This window comes from Ambystoma mexicanum, chromosome 7p, assembly GCF_040938575.1.
Source record: "Ambystoma mexicanum isolate Mex_15411 chromosome 7p, UKY_AmexF1_1, whole genome shotgun sequence".
Lineage (NCBI taxonomy): Eukaryota > Metazoa > Chordata > Amphibia > Caudata > Ambystomatidae > Ambystoma > Ambystoma mexicanum.
The window spans coordinates 182,709,280-182,730,380 of record NC_090939.1 but is presented as its reverse complement, the minus strand read 5'-3'; the positions used below and the strand labels follow the sequence as shown (position 1 = coordinate 182,730,380).

Here is a 21,101-nt window from a genome sequence, read left to right as displayed (position 1 = left end):
TTCTGTCAGAAGAAATGGACACTGTTCCGTAAATGGTCCTATTGTAATTGGGACAGCTTCGGACACAGGGTTAATTACTGGTGTACCTGCGAACCCTACAGAAACACTCTTTTGCATATTATTCAAATTTCCCCTGCCTTGTGCATTTCCTCTACCTCTATTGTATCCAATATTGTATCCAATTACCTGCTGCAGTAACACCACTACCATCGTTCGCATTGCTTCTTTTCTCATCTCCAAAGGGTACCCATTACACATCTCACTTACTTCCTCCACTGACGTTCTTTTGTTCGACATCCATCGCATTGTTTCCCCCACCCATGCCTACAATCTTTGTTTATCACCTATTTGTCCCAGTGCCGGCAAATGCTTTGCACCACCTGAAAAAAACTGTCGGCCTTGATTTTTGCATATACAACCTCGACGCCTCCTTCCTACCTTTCTTAATACACTCATGACTATATTCAGGTGTAGCAAACATTTCAGCATATCTATCTTCCATTTCATTTTTCAGTTCAATGAGTTTGTACACATGTTTTCTTACATCTTCATCTCTTTGCTTGCTGCGTGCTAACTTATTCAAATCTAACAATCATTGTGGCGGTAAATTCCCAAGTATCTTTTTCCATTCTCCCACCAAAAATTCCCCCATGTATTCCAACACTACCTGTCTCTCGTTGCTTCTTCGGTACCCATTTAATGAGGCCAATGCTGCCGTCCCATCATTTCCTTCTATGTACATTTCTGCCTCTTGCTGTAATTCAACCTTTCTTTCTTTGCTGATCGCGCTGCGAGATACCCGTCAAAATCCTGTTCCTCCAGCCCCGCCTCTCGCCTCCCCACTCTCAATTTCGACTTTTGGAGGGGCCGATGGTGCTGAATCTGTCTCTGGAGCGGGAGGTGCGGATGGGACAAGTGACACAGGTGGCATTTGTGAAGGGCCTTGCTGTGTGCTGGGAAATTGCGCGTCTGCGGTCTGCGCTTGTGGGAGGGCTCGAACTGTGGGTGGGGCGTGGGTTAATGCTTGCGTGAGGGGAAGTGCTTGGGCTGCGGGAGGGGGTATGAGAGCTACTAGTTGGGCCTGCGCAGTCACTACTGCTGTGTTTGGTTTCGATCCTGGTTTTGGGCCTCGACCCGTATGGGTTAACAACTGTTCCATTAATTCGTCCGCTATGTGTAGTTCCCGCTGCGGGTATATTCCTTCTATGTTCATTTGCTCACGTCTCACTTCCCGTCTACTCCTCCTCCTCCTCCTTTTCTTCTGCTACCTCAAGCTTCGATTTGTGCCTACGCGCATGCTTCTCTCTACTCCTAAGTCGGAGCATTGCTTCCCTCCTCCAATCTTTGATAGTCTCAAAAGCTGCGGGTTGCGCTTTTTCCCTTATCAACACCCTTTCTAGGTTATCTATCCTCGCAATCTCAAAGCTACCATTAATTGGCCACTGATGGTCCTGTTGCTTTCTAGTTTGCCTATGCCAAATTTCACAAAATATTATTGCACCCACACCATATTTTGCATACATGTCATAAGCCGGCATTCCCCCAGGCGGTGCACTTTGGCCATTTTCCAAGGACTGTCTACCGCAGCGGAAAAGCCCAGCTAAAGTGGACAGTACTCCAGGCATGTTTTTAACCTTCCCCTTGGTTAACCAACCTTACTCTGGATGTTTGAATTTGCAAAATGAACACTCTACCAATAATCAGGGTTTCGTTTGAATCGGGGAATGACTCGCCTGATAAAACAAGTCACCTGTGTCCTGACGCAACCTCTCGCAACGTCGTGTCTGAGCTTCTCTGGCTTCTGCCTCATTTCGGGACCCTCGCCTCCTTTGCCCTCTGGCCCGGTACGTCCATCAGGGATCAGATGTGTGCAGATCTGCAAAGGAATCTCTCCTCACTTCTACAGGGCGCCCCGTACACCTCTTGATCCCGGCTCGATCGTCCCGTCCTCGCCGTTCTCCGCTTTTACTCCGTTAGAACGTCCACGAAGGGGCAAGTGGGGGAGGGTCCCTGTTGGGGCGCCATCTTGAAAGGGGCCCCTCGCGATATGGAAACAAGGCAAAAACCATACACGAAAGGATGCGCCAGACACGAGGTTCAAATTCCCAATGCTAGCGTTTATTGCAAGCAAAATAGTCCCAATTGGCCAACTGTGGTCTCACGCCCCGCGACGTGTATTCTCTAGACCTCAAGGGACGCAAGAGAGCGAATTACGTGCATCAGTTACATATATACAAAATGCATATCATACAATCAGCTATGTCATGTTTAACACCCCCCTTTTATTGAGTTCCTTTGAACTCGGGATGATGATGGACATTTCCGACGAGTATGACAATGACACTTTCGATGTCTATTCTAGTAACAATGTGCAATTTAGAAAGTGCGGAGTCATCTTCTAGTTGTTGAACAGAACATGGTGCTTCTGTTCTTGGAAGCAAGCTGCACACGGGTGAAGAGTCACATTCCAAGCTTTGCTATCTATGAGGTGCTATTCGTGTCCTGGGAGCCGACACGCTCTAAAGGGTTTTGTGAAGCGGGGCCGTAAGAAGAGCATAATTCAAGCCTTTAGATGCTTTATTCTAACATTCTACCACAGTACGAGACTGGCTGGCAGCTGTGAAATGATTAAATGCCCTGCAGCTCTCCCTCAAGGCTACAGAGAGGGAGCATGGGCATTCCTTTCTGGGCTGCTCATGAGGAGTTTCAACAAACTCCTCAGTCCCGCGGCCTTTCCCTTTTATATTCAGACAACAATGTTAACAGTTGAGCAGAGTAAGCAGAATTCGCAAGAATTGCAAGCTGCAAAGCAGTTTAGACAAAGCAATGAGCAATGGTTAACAAGCAAAATGGCGATTCTTGCTACGTTTAAAATGGCCGCTTGTTGGTCAAACATAGCAGTCTGTATTTCTATAATTCTGTGCATAAAACGGTTGGCCTTTGGCCATCAAGATACGTCTATCATCCAAATGAAGGGTATTCATTTTTCCAGAATGACACAGTCAGTCCTAGAGTTGACTTTTGGACTGTGCATGAGATTGGGGTCAGCATTAGGACCCTAACAAGGTATCCTTCTCTTCATTTCCATGCCCCCCCATTCCTCTGTCTCTCCTTTTTCTACTTGACCTGTTCCCCCATACAATTGCTTCCTTCTTTTGGGGTACGACTGCATTTTGTGTTCACCCTGCACCGTAGGGTGTTCATTTGGTTGTCATGCACTTTAACTGTATACATTCTATATGTATTAAAAAACTGTGGCTTTGAAGAACCTTGCTCCACAAGGGCGACTCCTTACAATCCCAATGGTTATACGTACAAGATAAAAGTTTCAAAATCCGGTCAATGAAGTCGCAGGTCAACTGTATATGGACGGTGAAAAGCCTAACCGTCCCATACACCGAAGAAATTAATTAATGAAAATACAGGACTCTGCGGCAACAAATAAAGTTGAGTTTAAATCATAGATTATGATTTATTAATCATCAATGACCGTTGAGCCCATAAATGATAACATGTTTTGGCTCCACTGAGCCTTTTTCAAATCCGGGCTACCCAAAATTATAATATAGGACATACAATATATCATAGTCAAAGAACAATTTGTATGAACGGCATTATAAAGTATAACATAATTCCAGATTTCAAATATCGTGACCACAAAATGTGCATAATAGCATGAAAGAAATTAGACAGAAAAACAAGGATGGGCAAAAGGGAAGGATTCATGGGTGTAGCAAAATAGACAAGAATATCATGATACATTATTATGTTTAGATATACAGAAAAAGAACACAAAAAACAAAAACAAAACGAAAGAAGAACCCATTAGTAATCATTGATCTTCAATTCATTGAATAATATAACCAAATTCTTCAGTGGTCCCTTGAGACAAACTGACAACTTAGTGCATGTCCTTACCCGAAATTTGATGTAACCAGTTCTTATGACTTTTGTCCATGTAGTAGTAACGGGGTAAAATCCCCAATAACAATCTAAACAAAGAATGTAGGTAGGACAGGTAAATTAAAATAATTGTCCAATTTGGAATATACATAAATTGTGTATGTCAAGGTTGCCGATGGCAACTACGCATTTTCGCTCGTGCGAATAAATCCCGCCCTTCACCAAACGGGCAAAACAACTCTGCTTAAAGGTCACAAGCCATTTTTACTTTATTCAAAACAAATTAATTTTATGAGCCATTGTAAGTTCCGTGGTAAAGACAATTGTAATTAACCATCATTATGTATCCAGATAAATGATCAACTACGTAACATGATAACGTATTTCAAATATGGAAAGCGTATTTCAAGTATGGAAAGCACAACATATAACTTATTTTGTTGCTACTCCTCGCATCCGATAACAGTTGTCGAGTGCCATTAAAGCTAGATCCCATTGAAAAGTAAGCCATAACATATGCGGTCCTCTCTTACCAGTTCCTGGAACACAAACAGTCACACGCGTCGGCAGGTAAGCCGAGCGCTTACTAGGTATGCCTTCTTATACTGGGCGTCATCACTGTGCGCGGTTGCCACGGCGACGCAAGAAACGCGTCATTGAAAACCGCATTCTACAAATTACATACGCTGTATAAATCAATGTTTTGAGTAAAGCCTGAAAAACTGACAAAGCATATATACGCCTTTCTTGACCCAATTTAAATGTGTTAAATACTTGAATAGTTACTATCACAATATTGATTGTTCATAATCACGGGCACTAATGCACCTAAAAACAAAAAAGTTGGTAAACATTAAACACAACATTCAAATGACAATGATGAACTACCAATTATGATGGGGTATCCCTTTAAAGCACCCTGGGTTACATGTAACCTCATAATGTACGATGTGCCCTGTTCTTAATCAAGAATAGCAATGTAAATGATTTGAGCTTGAGAAACCAGATTGCAATGTACTACATCTCACAAGAATGAAACCATTTCATTATCTGTATTAAGTCCTGTATTTGTCGAATTAAAGTAACAAATTGCTCTTCCTTCCGCTTGTCGTAACGCCTTCACTCTGTCACCACCTCTTTTGTTCAAGGTTACTTGTTTGAGACCAATAAATCTAATTTCCGATTTATGATGTAACTGATGTGTTTTTTGCCAATGTTCAGCTAACGGAAGTGATGGGTCTTGACTGCCAATTTTGGCTAAATGTTCACGGATACGAATTCTCAACTGTCTCTTGGTGCTACCAATATATAATTTGTGGCAGACACAGATGATACCATATACTACAAAAGTTGTTTTGCAGTTGATTCCTTGTTTAATGATCCAACGTTTTCCATTTTTGTCTTCGAATTCCGTTGTTCGTTGATATGCATATTTACATTGTGGACAGACACCACATTTCCTGAAACCAGAATCTTTCTTATGTAACCATGTACCTTGAGTAGTGCTATCAATGTCCGGTAATAATGATGGACTAAAGATGGATTTAAGTGTATTTGCTCTTCTGAAGGTAATACGTGGGTGATCACTCACAAAATCACCAATATGACTGTCCAATTTAAGTAAGTACCAATGTTTGTTCAAAATTTTGCGTAATCTCTGGTGGTCTGAACAATATTGAGTGATGAAGCTAATTGGCATGTTAGCTTCCAAATTATTCCCTTGTCTCTGTCTCAAAGTATCCTGCTGCTGCATTAATTTGGTTCTCTTATATGCTTTGCTTATATCTTTGTGGGCATATCCCCTTCTTCTGAAACGTCGTAACAAATTACATTCCTCTTCAAATTTTAAGTTACTGTTACAATTTCGTCTCGCTCTGATATATTCACCCAATGGTATATTGGTAATAGTTGGTCGAAAATGACAACTCTTAGCATGTAATATTGAGTTGACTTCAGTTGGTTTTCTGAATGTAGTTGTTTGTAGTACTTGGCCTTCCAAATATATTGTCAAGTCCAAAAAATGTATCCGTTGTTTGTTACATTCTCCAGTAAATTGAATATCAAAACAATTAAGATTTAACCTTTCCACAAATGCGTAAAATTCCTCTGTACTACTATCGACGATGCAGAAAACATTGTCGATGTACCTTGTCCAAAATTGGATTTTATCAATGAAAAATGATTCAGTGTATATTGCTTTGTCTTCCAACATCTCCATGAAGATATTCGCCAATGCTGGGGCATATTTAGTACCCATAGCTACCCCCTTGGTCTGTTGGTATACCTTGTTGTCAAAGGTAAAGACATTGAGATCAAACGTGAGATGTAACATTTCTTTAATCATGTTCAAATGGTTGTAATACGAGGCTGACTCATGCCTGAAAGTATAGTCAACTGCAATCATGGCCCATTTATGCTGAATAGACGTGTACAGTGCCTTCACATCTAGAGTCGCTAGAAGGAAGGTACTCTGCCAAGTAAAATTTTGTAGCTTCCGCATAAGGCTGGTGGAATCTTGCAAATATGAATGAAGTAACATAGCCCTTGGTTTGAATAATAGGTCCAGATATTCCGAAATATTCTCTGTGACCCACCCAATCCCACTCATGATCGGGCGGCCCTCTGGTATCCTTTCATAAGGCTTATGTATTTTCGGTAAGAAGTACATGGTTGGAGTTACTGGTTCTTTTATCCATAAATAAGTGCGTTCATCATCCGTTATCAATCCTTTTCTATGCCAATTAAGTATGTGCGCTTCAACTTGCTCCAATGCTGATTTTCGAAAATCATCCGTTCTTAATTCATAGCACCCAGGAGTATTTAGATGTCTGGATGCCATTTCCAAATAGTCCTCCCTATCCATTAGCACAATATTGCCTCCCTTGTCAGCCTCTTTAATTACTGTCCGTGAGTCCAATTTAAGCGAGACAAGTGCTTTCCTTTCTGATTTAGTTAAGTTGTTCTGAGTGATCCAATTCTTATGTTTTTTGCAATTAAGATTATATAGATCTCGTGAAACTGCTTGTTGAAAAGTGTCAATGACGTTGTCAGATGCCAGCTGTGGCATAAATTTTGAACGTACTTTAAGTTCCTTTGTGGTAAGAGTATCAGATTTTATCTTGAATTCGTCTAATAAGTGAAATACATGATATTGATCATCTTCGGTCAATGAGCGCAATGTATACATATCTTCAATGTCCTGAATCGTCTTATCACTAATCAGTATTCTTACCTCTTCATGTGGGAAATCACCCGGTGCTTTAGTTGCAAAAAAAATGTTTAACTTCAATTTTCTAGTAAATTTGAATAAATCGATTTGTACGTCCAATGGACTGAAGTTACATGTGGGTGCAAAGGATAAGCCCTTATTAAGAAGAAGTCTTTCCTCTTGAGATATAGTCTTTTTAGACAAATTGAGGACAAGATCATCTGTTATTTGTTGGTGCTCATCTCCTTGGAGCTGGCCCTGGTTTGTCTCTTGTTTGCTTGTGAGATTCCACAGGTGTCAAAATACCCATAGTTGGTGGTAGCTGAAAACAGACTGTTTTCTGGGTGGAATTACGATTCCCTTTCTTGTATCTTTTGATCTGATTCAAATATCCTCTTTGTTCAACTAATTTGGAACTTGCACTAGCTTGATTGTCTTGGTCTGAGTCTGCATCAGAACTGGCCGATGATGTGTTGGGGGTTGAGTTTTTAGACATTGGTTTTGAACTTAAATCATATTTGGTTTGGAATGTATACACACAATCTTCCCTGTAATCACGTTCATCTCTATAACTTTTCCGTAGTTTTCTTATTTTTACTTCATCTTGATATATTTGTAACAGTTCATACATCTTCTCATAGTTTTTGGCTTTAGTATCCTCATTAGATTTCATCTCAGCAATTTCTTTGCGTATGCCTTCTATACCTTCTAATGCCCTTTTATGCTCCCTAGTGGCATGTTCAATCAATAGGTCAATCATCTTCATGGAGCTGTTGCTCAAGTTGGCTTCCCAGCCTTCTGCTAAATCTTTGTCTAACTCATTGTTAAAGTTTGGAAATATAAGAATCCTCAAACCCCTGGGTACTCTGTCATTGGCGACATAATTCTCAAGTGATACTTTTTCCCAATACTTGTCAATTTCCTTTTTCGATATTCTTTCCAGTTTTATAAATTTCGAACGTAAATCTTCTCGTTTTGTAGCAATACTTGAAAATGCATGTGACATATCCCCTCGGGGGGTAAACAGGTTTTTAGTTTCTTCTTCACGGTTCTTCATATATGCTGCCATCATAGAAGAATGTTTATAAAGGTAACGGGTCACTCCAAGTTGCAAGTTCAATAGAAATTGTTTTGAAAAACTGTGGCTTTGAAGAACCTTGCTCCACAAGGGCGACTCCTTACAATCCCAATGGTTATACGTACAAGATAAAAGTTTCAAAATCCGGTCAATGAAGTCGCAGGTCAACTGTATAAGGACGGTGAAAAGCCTAACCGTCCCATACACCAAAGAAATTAATTAATGAAAATACAGGACTCTGCGCCAACAAATAAAGTTGAGTTTAAATCATAGATTATGATTTATTAATCATCAATGACCGTTGAGCCCATAAATGATAACATGTTTTGGCTCCACTGAGCCTTTTTCAAATCCGGGCTACCCAAAATTATAATATAGGACATACAATATATCATAGTCAAAGAACAATTTGTATGAACGGCATTATAAAGTATAACATAATTCCAGTTTTCAAATATTGTGACCGCAAAATGTGCATAATAGCATGAAAGAAATTAGACAGAAAAACAAGGATGTCTGTTTTTATGCTGTTTTATTATGGATTCAGTATTATGTGTTATGTAATTTAATATGTGAATAATAAAGATTATCTGATTTTATACTATCCTTGACCTGGCCTATCCCCTCATTGGGCTCTCGTATTGATGATTACTTATCTTGCTTGATTTTTCTAGTGATTTGTCTCACGTGACCCCCTCTTCCTTGTTTACTTGTCTTGTGCCTCCTCTGACAAACTGGCCTGCAGCCTGCTCCAAAGGCAATACAGGCTCTCTGTCCGCACTAAGAAGAGAACCCACATCCAAGCCTGCGTCTCTGTGGCATGTAACAACTCGGCCGAACTCTTTAAAATCTGCAAGGAGCTGGCCAATTCTGCTGCAGTCTCTACCTCTCCTGTCCCCTCGTAGGCCCTCTGCACGTACCTGGCTTCTCATTTCATCTCTAAAACCCAGGACATCCTGTCCAACCGCTCATCCTCTGCTCCTCCCTCTACTCTCTCCTCTACCTCTGCCCCCCCTGTGGCCACCTCTACTCCCTCTTTCTCTTACTCTTACTTTCCTCTGTTCTCCCCTGACAAGGTTTCTAGACAAGTCTGATCTATGAAAGTCTGGTCAAAACAGGATCTTGCCTGGTCTTCCAAAACCATAAGCACCACACCGACACCCTCGCTCCTGCCCTGGCTGACTTGTGCAACCACTCCTTCGACATTGGAGCTTTCGCTTCCCCCCCTGAAGCACTCTCTTGTGCACCCTCTTCTCAAGAAACTCTCAGCTGACCGCTCCTGCCTGGCTAACTATCGCCTGATCTCCATCACCCCTTTCATGGGAAAACTCCTGGAAAAGCTGGCCATCTACCAGCTTAATCTTCACACTGAATCTGTTGGTTGTCTCCATGACCATCAGTCTGGCTTCAGAGCAGCAAGAAGCACGGAAACTGCTCTAACATCCGTGAAGACCTGCTCTCTAACCTTGATTCTAATCTCACCTCTGTCCTCATCTTACTTGATCTCTCTTCTGTCTGACATGGTCAGCCATTCCATCCTGCTAAATCGTCTCTGTGGTAACCTGGGTATCACGGATCAGGTCCTGTCCTGGCTGACCTCGTTCCTCTCCGATCGACCCTCCCAGGTCCAACTTGGGTCCTTCCTTTCCTCTATCTCACTCTCTACTTGTGGTGTTCCCCAGGGGTCTAACCTCTCTCCCTGGCTGTTCAACCAATACCCGGCACCTCTCGCCCACTGCATTGTTGCTCTCTGCTCCAACTTTCAGTGCTATGAAGATGACACTCAGCTCGTTTTCAGGCTCCCCTCTGCTACCTCTTCTTCTCTCTGACTGTCTGCTTGCTATCCAGGAGTGGTGTGCCGCCAATGATCTCTGCCTTAATGCCAGTAAGACAGAGATTCTCCTCATCGGAACACCTGCACCCTCCTTTTCTGTTACTCTGGCCGGCCTTCCTTGGCCCTCTTCGTGCTCCCATCTGGGAGGCTAAGAACCAGGGGGATCATCTTCGACTCCATCCACACACTCCTTTTCTCCTCACATCTCTGATGTCTCTAAGAAGTTAAACTACCAACTGCACCTCCTCAGAGGTATTCTTCCTTTCCTCTTCTTCCCCCAGAAGCTCACTGTATCTAGAGCTGTAGTTCTCTCTCTAGGCTGGACTACTACAACAGTCTCTTTCTAAATATGCCTGTGTCTACTCTCTGCCTTCTGCAACTCATACAGAACAGGACTGCAACACTTGTCCTTGGCCTCAAGCCCAGGGATCGTATCTCTCCAACACTGAAAACTCTGCATTGGCTCCCAGTGGCTGCAAGGATTAAGTTCAAGAACCTCTGCATTGTCCACAAGGCCTTCTGGGGCCTGGGTCTCCAATACCACCAACTCGCTCTTCGTAAATACCTTCCTACTCGAGCTCTTCGCTCCTCCAACTCCTTCAAGGTCAGTCGCTTCTCCAAGCAACGAGAGTTGGTGGTAGATCTTTTTCTTCGGCTGGGGCCTCCGTCTCCAACAGCCTTCCTGTCTCTCTGAAACTTGAGGAGAACCATCTCTGGTTCCGGAAGCACCTCAAGCCCTTCCTCTTTGCTTCTGCCTTCTCTCTTCTTCTCCCCTGTCTCCCCTGCTGATTTCCTGTCTGATACTGCACTGGTCACCTAGCTACCCTCTGATTTCCGGCCCAGGTCCCTGTCCCCCAGTTGCACACCCTTGCACTTGGGTCTGCATCTGTAACCCTACAGTCCTCCTACCTGCACTTTTGGACACCCGCTGTCTGCCCTTACCCTTGCACCTGCTGGCCGCACGTCTTGTTATTGTTTTGATCCCATGTACAGCACTGCCCCCGATCCCCTTCCCCTTGCGCAATCTCAATGTGAATTGGTCTAGTAAGATTGTTGTCTCTGTCCTCCCTCTGTTCCCCCTTCCTTGCCTCGTCACGCCTTGAAACACTTGTTACAAATATGATAAGATATGGCATGTTACAAATGCCATATCTTATCATATATAATATAAATCAAGGCAGCACGGAGAGTGGTCAAGGCGAAGTCTCAGGAAGGCTGAGCATGGTAAAGGGTCCATAAAGAGTCCACAAGGTAAGTAATCAAAGATTACACTTAGACAGTTATAAAAATACTATATTTATTTATAGCCATGCAAACACTATACAAATGAATACCATCACACAATACTAATAATAAAATGCATATATACAGCCCCTGTAGCCAGTGCAATAACATCACAATAATCCCACCCCACAATACTGAAAGAAAAGTTAAGGTTTTAATTGCATTTGCAGTCCACAAGAATACAACCCTAACTTTAGAAAGTCCAACCTTAAGTTGGACTGAGGGCTTGCGCCCAAAAAGTTTAAATTTCCAGAAGTTTTGGGAGCTGGGAAAATGTAAGGCTGAGGATCTTGTGGATAGGAGCAAGGTTCCAAAAGTCAGGTAAGGATGAATTCTAGTAAATATGACTTGGCAAAAAAAATAAAAAAAATATGACTCTTGCCAGCTTTTCGTAGGGCTTTCAGAAACCGATTTTACCAAAGTTTAACAATTAGTAAAACTTTTTTTTTTACTTGTATATAGTCAAAAAAACTTTTACATGGTCTAGCGACGGTCGCTCGATGCCCAAGTTGAGAGAGAAACTTCATCGTTAAGATGACAGATAGTGATGTCGGTCAGTTGAAGCCGAGAGCGTCATGAGTTTAACGCTTCCTTGTATTCAGTGTTTTGTACCCGCTGAGACACTGCTTAGCTCGCATGAGGTGGTAAAGAATTGATCTTTTTGAAGGCCACTTCTAGTAGCTTAGCTGTTGCGACTATTTTGAGTATTCCCCGGCAACCAGGCGGAACCACCAGACTTCTTCAGCCACGTCCAAGTCGGCCCATAGCGGAGTAAGGAATGCTGAACGCTCTTGTCTAAACTCAGGATAGTGGAGGAGCAGGTGTCGTACGGTTTCCGCTTCATCCGGTTTCTCACACAGTCTGCAGTTGGTCGTGTTTGTCTGTATTCTTATTGCTAAGATCCCCCGGGTGTGGAGGAGATTCAGACAGGCTCCCGAGTTGTTTATCTGGAAATTTCGAGCAGTAGGGCAGTGGAGTTATCACTTTATTGAAGGTTGGTGGGTGATGCTTTAGCAGTTTGTTAGATACTGCTTTGTCCCGGTTTTGATCCAGTCTAGACAATCCATTTTGAATATGACTCTTTGTGGATTTCCCTTGAGGTCATCTAGAGTACACACTAGGTCGATCAGTTTGGTCTTCTGCCCACTTGTTTAGTGTTTTGCATTTGTTCTTTTTGATTTCTTCGTCGATGAACCGATATATAGGAAGGCAGTTGGATGGAATGAAGCTCTACTGTTGCTTCTAGAGACAGTAGACCGAGTTCTCGTCTGAGGGAGGCCATAGAGACCGAGTTCAGGAGGCCGAGCACTGACCTCCACTTGTATCCATCAAGTTTAGGCCATATCGAGGCCGGCATGGTGATGGTGACGTCCATTCCATATGTCAGAGTCGGCACAACTTTGCCCTTGTAGAAGTTGATAGCAGGTAATAGGGAGAACTTTCCGTATTTCTTGTCGATGGTTCTCATTTGGGATGTAAGGTTCTTTGTTTTCTCCCACAGGATCTGCTGCATTTTTTGCTCCTTTAATGATCCATCAATTGTGATTCCAAGGTATTTGAAGTTCGGCACCACTTCTATTTTCACGTTATTCAAGAGCCAATTTGCATTGTTTTTGTTCTTGCGGTTGTGCTTACCCAGAATCATGATTTTTGTCTTGGTGGTGTTGATTACAAGGTTGTTTATTTTCATGTACGTTGCCAGATTGTCTAGCTGCTGCTTGAGGCCTATAGTAGTCTGATCTAATAAGATCATGTCTCTTGCAGACATAAAATGTCGAAATCTCGCAAGTCTTTACTTTCTGGATTGGTTAAATGTCCGTGCCTTCTTGTGTTCCGTGAGGCCATAGTTAGTGATTTTTTTGTGGTGGTTTTTGCCTCCCGGTTGTGGTAGTTGCTATCTGCCGGTATTTGGATTAAAGGCTGAGGGCTTGGATTAAACCTTTCAAAAGTATTCAAAACTTGTACAGGTGGAGAGAAGGAGCGTTTGGGGGGTGGAGAGCAGCTAAGTATTGCTGTAACTCACCCCATACTCCGGTTTCTCTTCAGACTTGGCAGGTCATCAGAGGTCGGTTTTCCCGTCATTGATTCCGATCCCAGGAGCTGCGGGTGCAAGACGAAGTTCTTGTCCAGTCCAGGAGCTGGTGCAACCTGTTCCAGTGGATGAATGCAGACCACACTGATGCAGCTCGTTTCGAGGCACACGACCGCATGCGGAAAGCCGGTTTCGATTAAAGTCACCCATGCACGGTGATAGGAGGGGACACCGCTGTCGCGGTCAGAGTCAGCCTCCTATCTTGGGTCCTGTTGAAGTTGGACCTCTGAAATTTTTTGCAGGAGGGACTCTTGTACAACAAGCCGAAGGTCCCCAAAGTTATGAGCCAAAACAGAACCATGACGTCTGTACTGCAGTAGTCCAAACTGGAGTTGGCCCGAATGTTTCCGAACACTCCAGACAGCTGGGTACCGAACCGATCTCGGGAATGGTTAGTTCCACAACTCCAAAGGTCAAAGTACCACCAAAGGCTTTCCAAAGAACACCAGCCAGACAGGGTTCCACCGGGACTGCAGCAAAAGTTGGTCGCCAGGCCTCCTTAGGACGAGTCCACAGGTTTTCCGACGTCTACACAGCTGGGCAGGACACACACACACACACACCCCCACCCCAAAAAATAAGGACCACTGATGGTGAATCTCATGCATATTCTCCAGACATACAGAAGCCAGTTTGTGGATTGGCACCAGACAGACCCAAACCACTTCCTGGGCTAGTGCGTGCCCTGCACTAGCCCGCAAAAAGCATGGCTTTCCCGGGCAGTGCATGACCATAAAATGAATTTCCTGACTTGGCAAGGCATGAAGAAGGTAACAGGACAAGATGGGCAAGGAACAAATGAAAGCCTTGCAGCACGTCCATGTTGGGATACTAGCAACTCTGAGTAAGCAAACGCGGTAAGGCTTAAAGAAAGTACTGTAATAATCTTCAAAAAGTAACTGCTGCCACCTGTTTGCCCTTAGGCACATCTAAAGTAACCAAAGAAATCCCTTTGAATGTATTCTAGGGTAATTAAAAAGAAACCACAATACACTGCATTGTAAGATGCATTTTGCAATGATAAAAAGTTAACCAAAAAATATATAACATGTCAAAAGAAAAGGAACATTTCCTAGTACTGACAGCTTGAACGAAAAGTCAGTTTCCCCATAACAATGAGCAATGATGCAATGGAGTGAAGCTGAAGGCTTCGCTTCACTGGAAAAAGTCAGGATAGAGTACAAAAACAAAAGCAAAATGTTTGGGGGTCCATAGAAATGGAGGGACAGTTTCTAAAAAGAGAACACATTCCTAAGAGGCAGCTAGAAGTTTATAGTTCCTGTCATATTGAACATAATTCAGGATACTGATGTATAATGTGATGGATCTCAACTCCCCTAACTAAAGAGGGCAGCTGCTAGATATTTTGAAAAAATGAGATCTGGTGTGCATCAAAGAAATCCATCTTCTGCAAAAAAAAAAAAGACGCTCCCAGAAACCCGGCGAGATTATTTCACCAACAATACTTTACGTCTGCCAATTGTAAGAAGCAGGGGGGGTTGGTATTCTCTGTGGGTGAAATGTGAGGTTCTTATTGGTCTCCAGTAAGAGAGAAAGAAGGAATGTTTGTGTTATCTGGAGGACTCAATGCGATTCAGATTACCTTGGTCTTTGTGTACTGTCCCAGTAGCAGCCAAATTAATGCCTCCAATTGGGGGACCTTTACTTGGTGATGGATTACACCTGCGATGTCCAGGGTGATTACTGGGACATGAATCAAGTGGGTAAGAAAACTAGTACCACTTTATACGATTTAGACCTGCCGACTAATGGGGGCACACTCATCAAGATGAAGACTATACTTTTTATTCCTATTCTCAAAATGTATATACTCTAGGTTGGACTATATATATGAGCATAAAATAATGTTGCAGAATATTCTTGATGGTAGCATATGTGACATTGGCTTCTCCTCTGACCACAGCCCAATTCTGGGCAACTTTGTTTTCCTCCTCAGCCGAGCTATCCAAGATGCTGGAAGCTTAACTCAGGAGTTGAGGGGACCCCCTAAGTCAGGAGGAGATTAGACAAGACATTGTAGACTTCTTTGGAGATAATCTCCAACAACAAGTTAGAACTGGTAGCACCTTTAAAGGGACAATTAGTGATTTCTGATTGAGAAGGCAGCCATGCTAAATAGATTGACGATGGATGAGATGCATAATTCTGACCAAGGAACTACAGTTGCACAAGTACAATTTTAGGACCAGCAGTTCCTGTAAAACACAAAACGTAGGTTAAGATTTTAACAAGGCTGAATATAGCCTTTTACGAACCAAACACTGCTTTTTTTAGTGGGGTAAAAAGGCAAGGAGACTCATCCCAGGCAACTTGAATGCAAATATTAAAGATGGGACAGATGGGGTAAAAAATGGCGTTGTGCACCTGGTTTGCTCGAGCTCAGGGAAATTGAAGGAATTTAAGAGCTATTGTTCTACTTTATACACTACATAAACCCTTCATATGACACATAAGAGCATCTTCTTACACAACTATCAACTGCCTAATTTTTCAGATGCTCCAAGTGAGCCCCTGAACAGTAAGATTTAAAAGAAGAAAATCGTACCAGCTATTAACTCCAAGAAGAGCAATCAAGCTCCAGGACTGGATGGCCTTTCAAGCCTTTTTTTGCACAACCTTTCCCAACAGTCTATTGAATCCTCTGTTTGTCCTATTTAATCATGTATGTGAAATAGGCAGCAACTCAGGCAAGATGAGGGAGGCTCTGATTACGGTTATTCATGTACAAGTGTGTGACCCTATGTTGTGCTCCTCATATCGCCCCATAGTTATTCTCAATAGGGAAGTTAAAATCTATGGTAAAATACTGCTTAACAGGCTCAGGGTGTTCATTTCTGAGATTATGAGGGTTGAATAGTAAGGATGTATATAAGGACGAGAGATCTCTAATTTGTCTTACATTGTCAAACACCTAATTGATATAACGCTCAAAAGAAATCTCTATGCAGTAGTTTTTGCCCTTGACAGAGAAAGGGCTTCTGACTGCATCGAGTAGCTCTTCCTGAGGCAGGTGATTATTAGATGTGAATTGTGGAAGGGTTTTGTTAAAGAAGATTTTACAACATTCTGTTGCTCATTAGCAAGAGTTTCGATTGAGGGCTACTTACCTGAGGAATTCTGGCTGTCAGAGGGCACCAGTAAAAGTGCCCCATATCAGCTTTGCTATTTGCCCACTTAGTTGGACCATTAGCACTGAGAATAAGGGACAAAGAACTGTTGCAGGGTATTCAGTATATGGGCTGCACCCACAAGATCTCTCTATTAGCTGATTATCTTATTCTGTCACTGGTGAAGTCCGACATATCCTCCCCCCCTATCCTGCAACTACTGGATCACTCCTGAGGGCCTCTGGTTTTAAAATCAACTTGGAACAGAGTGAGGGAGTGAATCTGAACCTAGCCCGAAGACTGCTGACCCATCTGCAAAGGACAACTCCTTTAGATAGATAACAGATTATGTTAAATATCTCGGGGCATGGCTCAGCCTGCCTAATAGCTCTCCATACTAGGATAAGTATCAGAGTCTGCTTGCAGACTTTAAAAGTGATATGAGGAGGGGCAGTGTCAGACTAGTTCTTAGTTTGGAAGGATTGCTTCCATCCAAATTAATGTCATGGATGGCTTACTGTACTTTTTCCAGGCCCTCCCAATCTCCTTTCCTAGTCCAGTCTTTAAGGGACTCCAACATGTTTTCCTTTGTGTAGAAGGATTCCCATTCCAGAATATTGAGCAGTGCCCTCCTAAAGTCTCAGGCTAAAGGAGGTTAAGCTTTCGAAAATCTATTGAGAGATTATCAGGCTTTCCAGCTTCAGGTGTTCAGTGGTTGAATTAAGTCCCTGGTTATGGAATCTTAGAAGCTGATTAGGCAAGGGTGACAGGAAAACCATTAAGATATGGGATTAGTATCCCCCGACGAAGTAGACCTAGAGCAATGTATAAGCTCCTGTCCTCCTAGACAGGCTAGAAATGACCACACTTCCGGGTCCAGCCACTCTCACAGACTAACCTTGATTTCTCCCCAGCCTAGGATTTGCAGGTCACATTTTCAGTCACCGGAAATGAACGCCTGAGATATTATCAACAGAGGCATCAGGATTAAAGGAAGTTAATAGAAAGGTTGCCAGTCGACTTTTAATAGTGTTTGAAGGACTTGTTTTTTCCATTCCTGCATCAAGAGGCCTGATCTCTAACTGGTATAGGTTTTATTTTAAAAAAACAGGGCTGCACTCTCCTGGCAGGGGTGTGGAGGGGACGACAAATACTTCAACATATGGCAGCATTGCCCTAAGCTTACAAGATACTGGCGTGAGATCATAAAAGGGTTTACAGATATCACCCAAGTACGTATACCATTGTTGTTTCAGGCCCGCTACCTTCGGAAATTGAAAACAGGACTTGCCAGGTGGAGTGGTATATTTCCACGTTGGCTTGAAAGCATTGCATTACCGATAGCTAAGAATACCATTGCAAGCTTCTGTAGACCTGCACAGACTCCCACCCGTGGCCATTGGTATGGGAGGATGCAGAACCTTCCAGTATGTGAGGAAATGATATATGCTATTTCTGAGGATTTGCCCTATTTTTTTACACAGTGAGGTGGTTTCTAGATTAAGTCTGTCGATGCAATAAAGACTTTACATACCCCACCTGGCTATAAGCTTTAGGTTTGTTGAACTGGGGATCCCAGCTTGTAAATATAGATTTGTCGTCTAAGTTTCAAACGGGACCCAGTGATGACACTGAACATCAATTGAAAGATAGTTAGCACTCTTTAGGAAGCCAACTTGCAGACCAGGTCACCTGTGTATATAGGTTTGGGGATGTGTACAAATAACTGCTGCTGTGGTTGGGGGGCGCGGAGGATTGTGTTTTGTATCGTCATGGTTTTATCATGCTTGTTTTTCTCCATGTTGCTTCTAGTATATATTGCTTGATATGTACTTGATTTTGTCTTACCATTAAAAAATGTATTAAAATACTTTGAAGAAAAAGGTAGAATATCAATTATTTTAAAAAAACATGAGTTCATACAAACTGAGCAATTGCCACATCTATTGATTTTGTGCATCTACAGCTATTTATGTGTAAATTATGTATTTTATTTCCTCATGAAAGAACAGCACTGCAGCTTCATTTTAATTACAATGCTTTTAAATTATTTTCACTGAACACATTTTTCACAACACATATTTTGACGGTTGTGTACGTTGTCGGTTATTTATTATCCAACCTATCAGAGTACGGTCTCAAAATTACTTTTGCCTAAGTAGTACATATGACATGGAGTGGGGGTGGAGGGGCAAAGATTCAAGCCGTTTATGGAAACATAAAGGAGGCCACGCAAACACAAAGTAAGAAGAGGTGGAGATGAGCAACACACAAGGGTATATTAGACAGAGAATTTGGGCAAGAGTCATGGTGGAATGATTAGTACAAGGTGGGAATTTGGAGGTGGAGCTGATGTATAGTTTCAAGAGAACGTAGTATGATGGAGGATCCCACTGATTGACAGCTAGGGAGAACTGGTAATGCAATGCAAAAATAACAGAACAAAACGGCACAGGGCGAAGGTTAATTACAACCACTATCATACTTCTGGCTGGACAAGGGAATTCTACCCGTGTCAGACACATGGTGCCCACACTTCCATATTACATGGACAACATGACATTGACGACCTGTGTTCCCTGAACTGACCCTTCCACGGTCTGAGAATCACAAGAATCAGGTTAAAAGTAGAGGAAGTGTTGTCCCAGAGTTCTATGTTTGGCTTAACGCACATGGCTTGCTAGATCAGATTTCACAGTATGTCCCAACAAACAATGTAGACTGCTGCCAATGCAAGTTGCGTCCTACATCTATTGAGGAGCACATGAAATTGCTAGGCCAAATGCTTTTCAGGGAAATTATCTTTGCATAACACAAATGAAGGAAGCATTCTATGTATAACAGATACACCAGAAGCAGGACAAGAAGAGTTAGCCATGCCTAGAATGGAATATGCTAAAGTCATAACACAGATTGCCACAGCCTAGGCAGTGACAATAAGTGAGCCATGCCCAGAATTGAACATGTGAAAGACTTATTAAACAGATATTAGAGTTTGTGATAGATAGTTATGAGGAAATAGTGGTGCTAGGGTTACATGTGATTATGTGGAATCACAAAATAACCAATCCAATAGCAACTAATACCAAAATAAATTCCCTTTTCATTGTTTTTGGAGGGGGTTAACCCCACCAAAGTCCCCTTTTTTGGTTCCTAATAAATTTCCCCCACCCCCAAAACAACGATTCCCACTCCCAAACCCATTTTTTGTTTTTTTCCCAAATTCGTTATTTTGGAATCAGTTATTTTGGAGTTGTTGTAATTGGATTAGTTATTTTGTGATTCCACATAATCACTTCATACCAGTGGTTTATATGCAGTCTCTGCCACGGATGTCATGTACATGCCTGGACAAAATCACAGATACACATTCCTTTCTTGCCGCATTCTCCCCTCCAGTATTTCGTCTTTTTGTTCAAATTGAAACAGAAGTATGTGTGGGTTTTAAAGCTACCTGGCACCTTTTGCAGCTATACTTGTGAAGCTCCACCTCTGCATCCCCATCTGAATTCTCATCATTTTCATCAGAGGAGATTCCAATCTTGCCCAGAAAGTCGTCCCTCTGTTGATCATCCATCAACGCAATGTCCTGAAGAGATTGGGACGAAAAAGAGGGAAAGGTATAAATCATTTCAATTCTACAGATCAATATATCAACGCTCTTCTCTACCGTATCCCTGCTTCTATTGGTGATTACGAAGGGCAATGCACTACAAAAGAAGAAGAGAAGGAAAAGGTGGATAGTTTAATGCATTGAGCACCAACCCACTCCCCCTAAATGTATGTTATAAGGCTATTATGAAATCAAGCGCTTCCATTCATTGATAGGTGTCAACATATTAAAGATAAAACAAGAAATACTAAACTGCTGTTTTATGGCAGCACCATGGTGCTTATATAAAGGAAATGAAAACTAAAGCCTTGGACTGGTATTGCATTACCAACTTGGAAACAACTGAAACAAATAAAATCATATGTAGAGTATGTAAAACAAGGTTTCCTACATCTTGCCCCTTTTTGTAATATCACTAAATAAATTGATCCCCATTTTAGAGGTTTCATCACGCACCTGCGTTTTAATATTCTCTCCACATTATCGCACACTGGAGCGTCATCTAATATCTCTGTCAGGCGGATACTGAAACCATTCGACATGTCTTAACTCTTTGTCCAATAATCATTCAAGCAGAAAACCGAAGCAAAATCAGAGTTCCCAATATAAGACCTATAGTATGCAAGCTATTCCTTGGGAAATCTGCTCTTGAATAAGAATACTTTTGTAGAAGATCCTATGAAAATGAAATCTTTTTGGACCACTTGTATGAAATGTCACACTGAGCAGAACTAGTTTAGAACAAAGAGTGCAATTCAGATTCCAACTAGGATTGTGGTTTCAAAGTCGTGGGCTCTTATCCTCACAGATGCAGACCGGGAACCATCAATGCCAAAATGGCAATCAAATAAAGCAATGTAAGGTAGGTTTGATCTTCTGAATTACAAAAAAAACATTGTTTTCGATCTCATTGGTCATAAATAGCGGGCAAATATGTCAATTTAATCTGGTTATTCTCAGT

The 21,101-nt window shown here is 42.2% G+C and overlaps 1 protein-coding gene across 5 annotated transcripts in view; it reads right to left on the bottom strand.

The window, feature by feature from the left end:
* The window catches only part of PRDM15 (PR/SET domain 15), a 1,394,990-nt gene that overhangs the window by 652,816 nt on the left and 721,073 nt on the right, over nucleotides 1–21,101 (bottom strand). For all 5 annotated transcript variants that reach the window (XM_069636031.1, XM_069636033.1, XM_069636034.1 and 2 more), the window contains one exon: nucleotides 19,982–20,116. In XM_069636031.1, coding sequence (XP_069492132.1) covers nucleotides 19,982–20,116 — 135 coding nt within the window. The remainder of the gene's footprint in view (nucleotides 1–19,981; nucleotides 20,117–21,101) is intronic.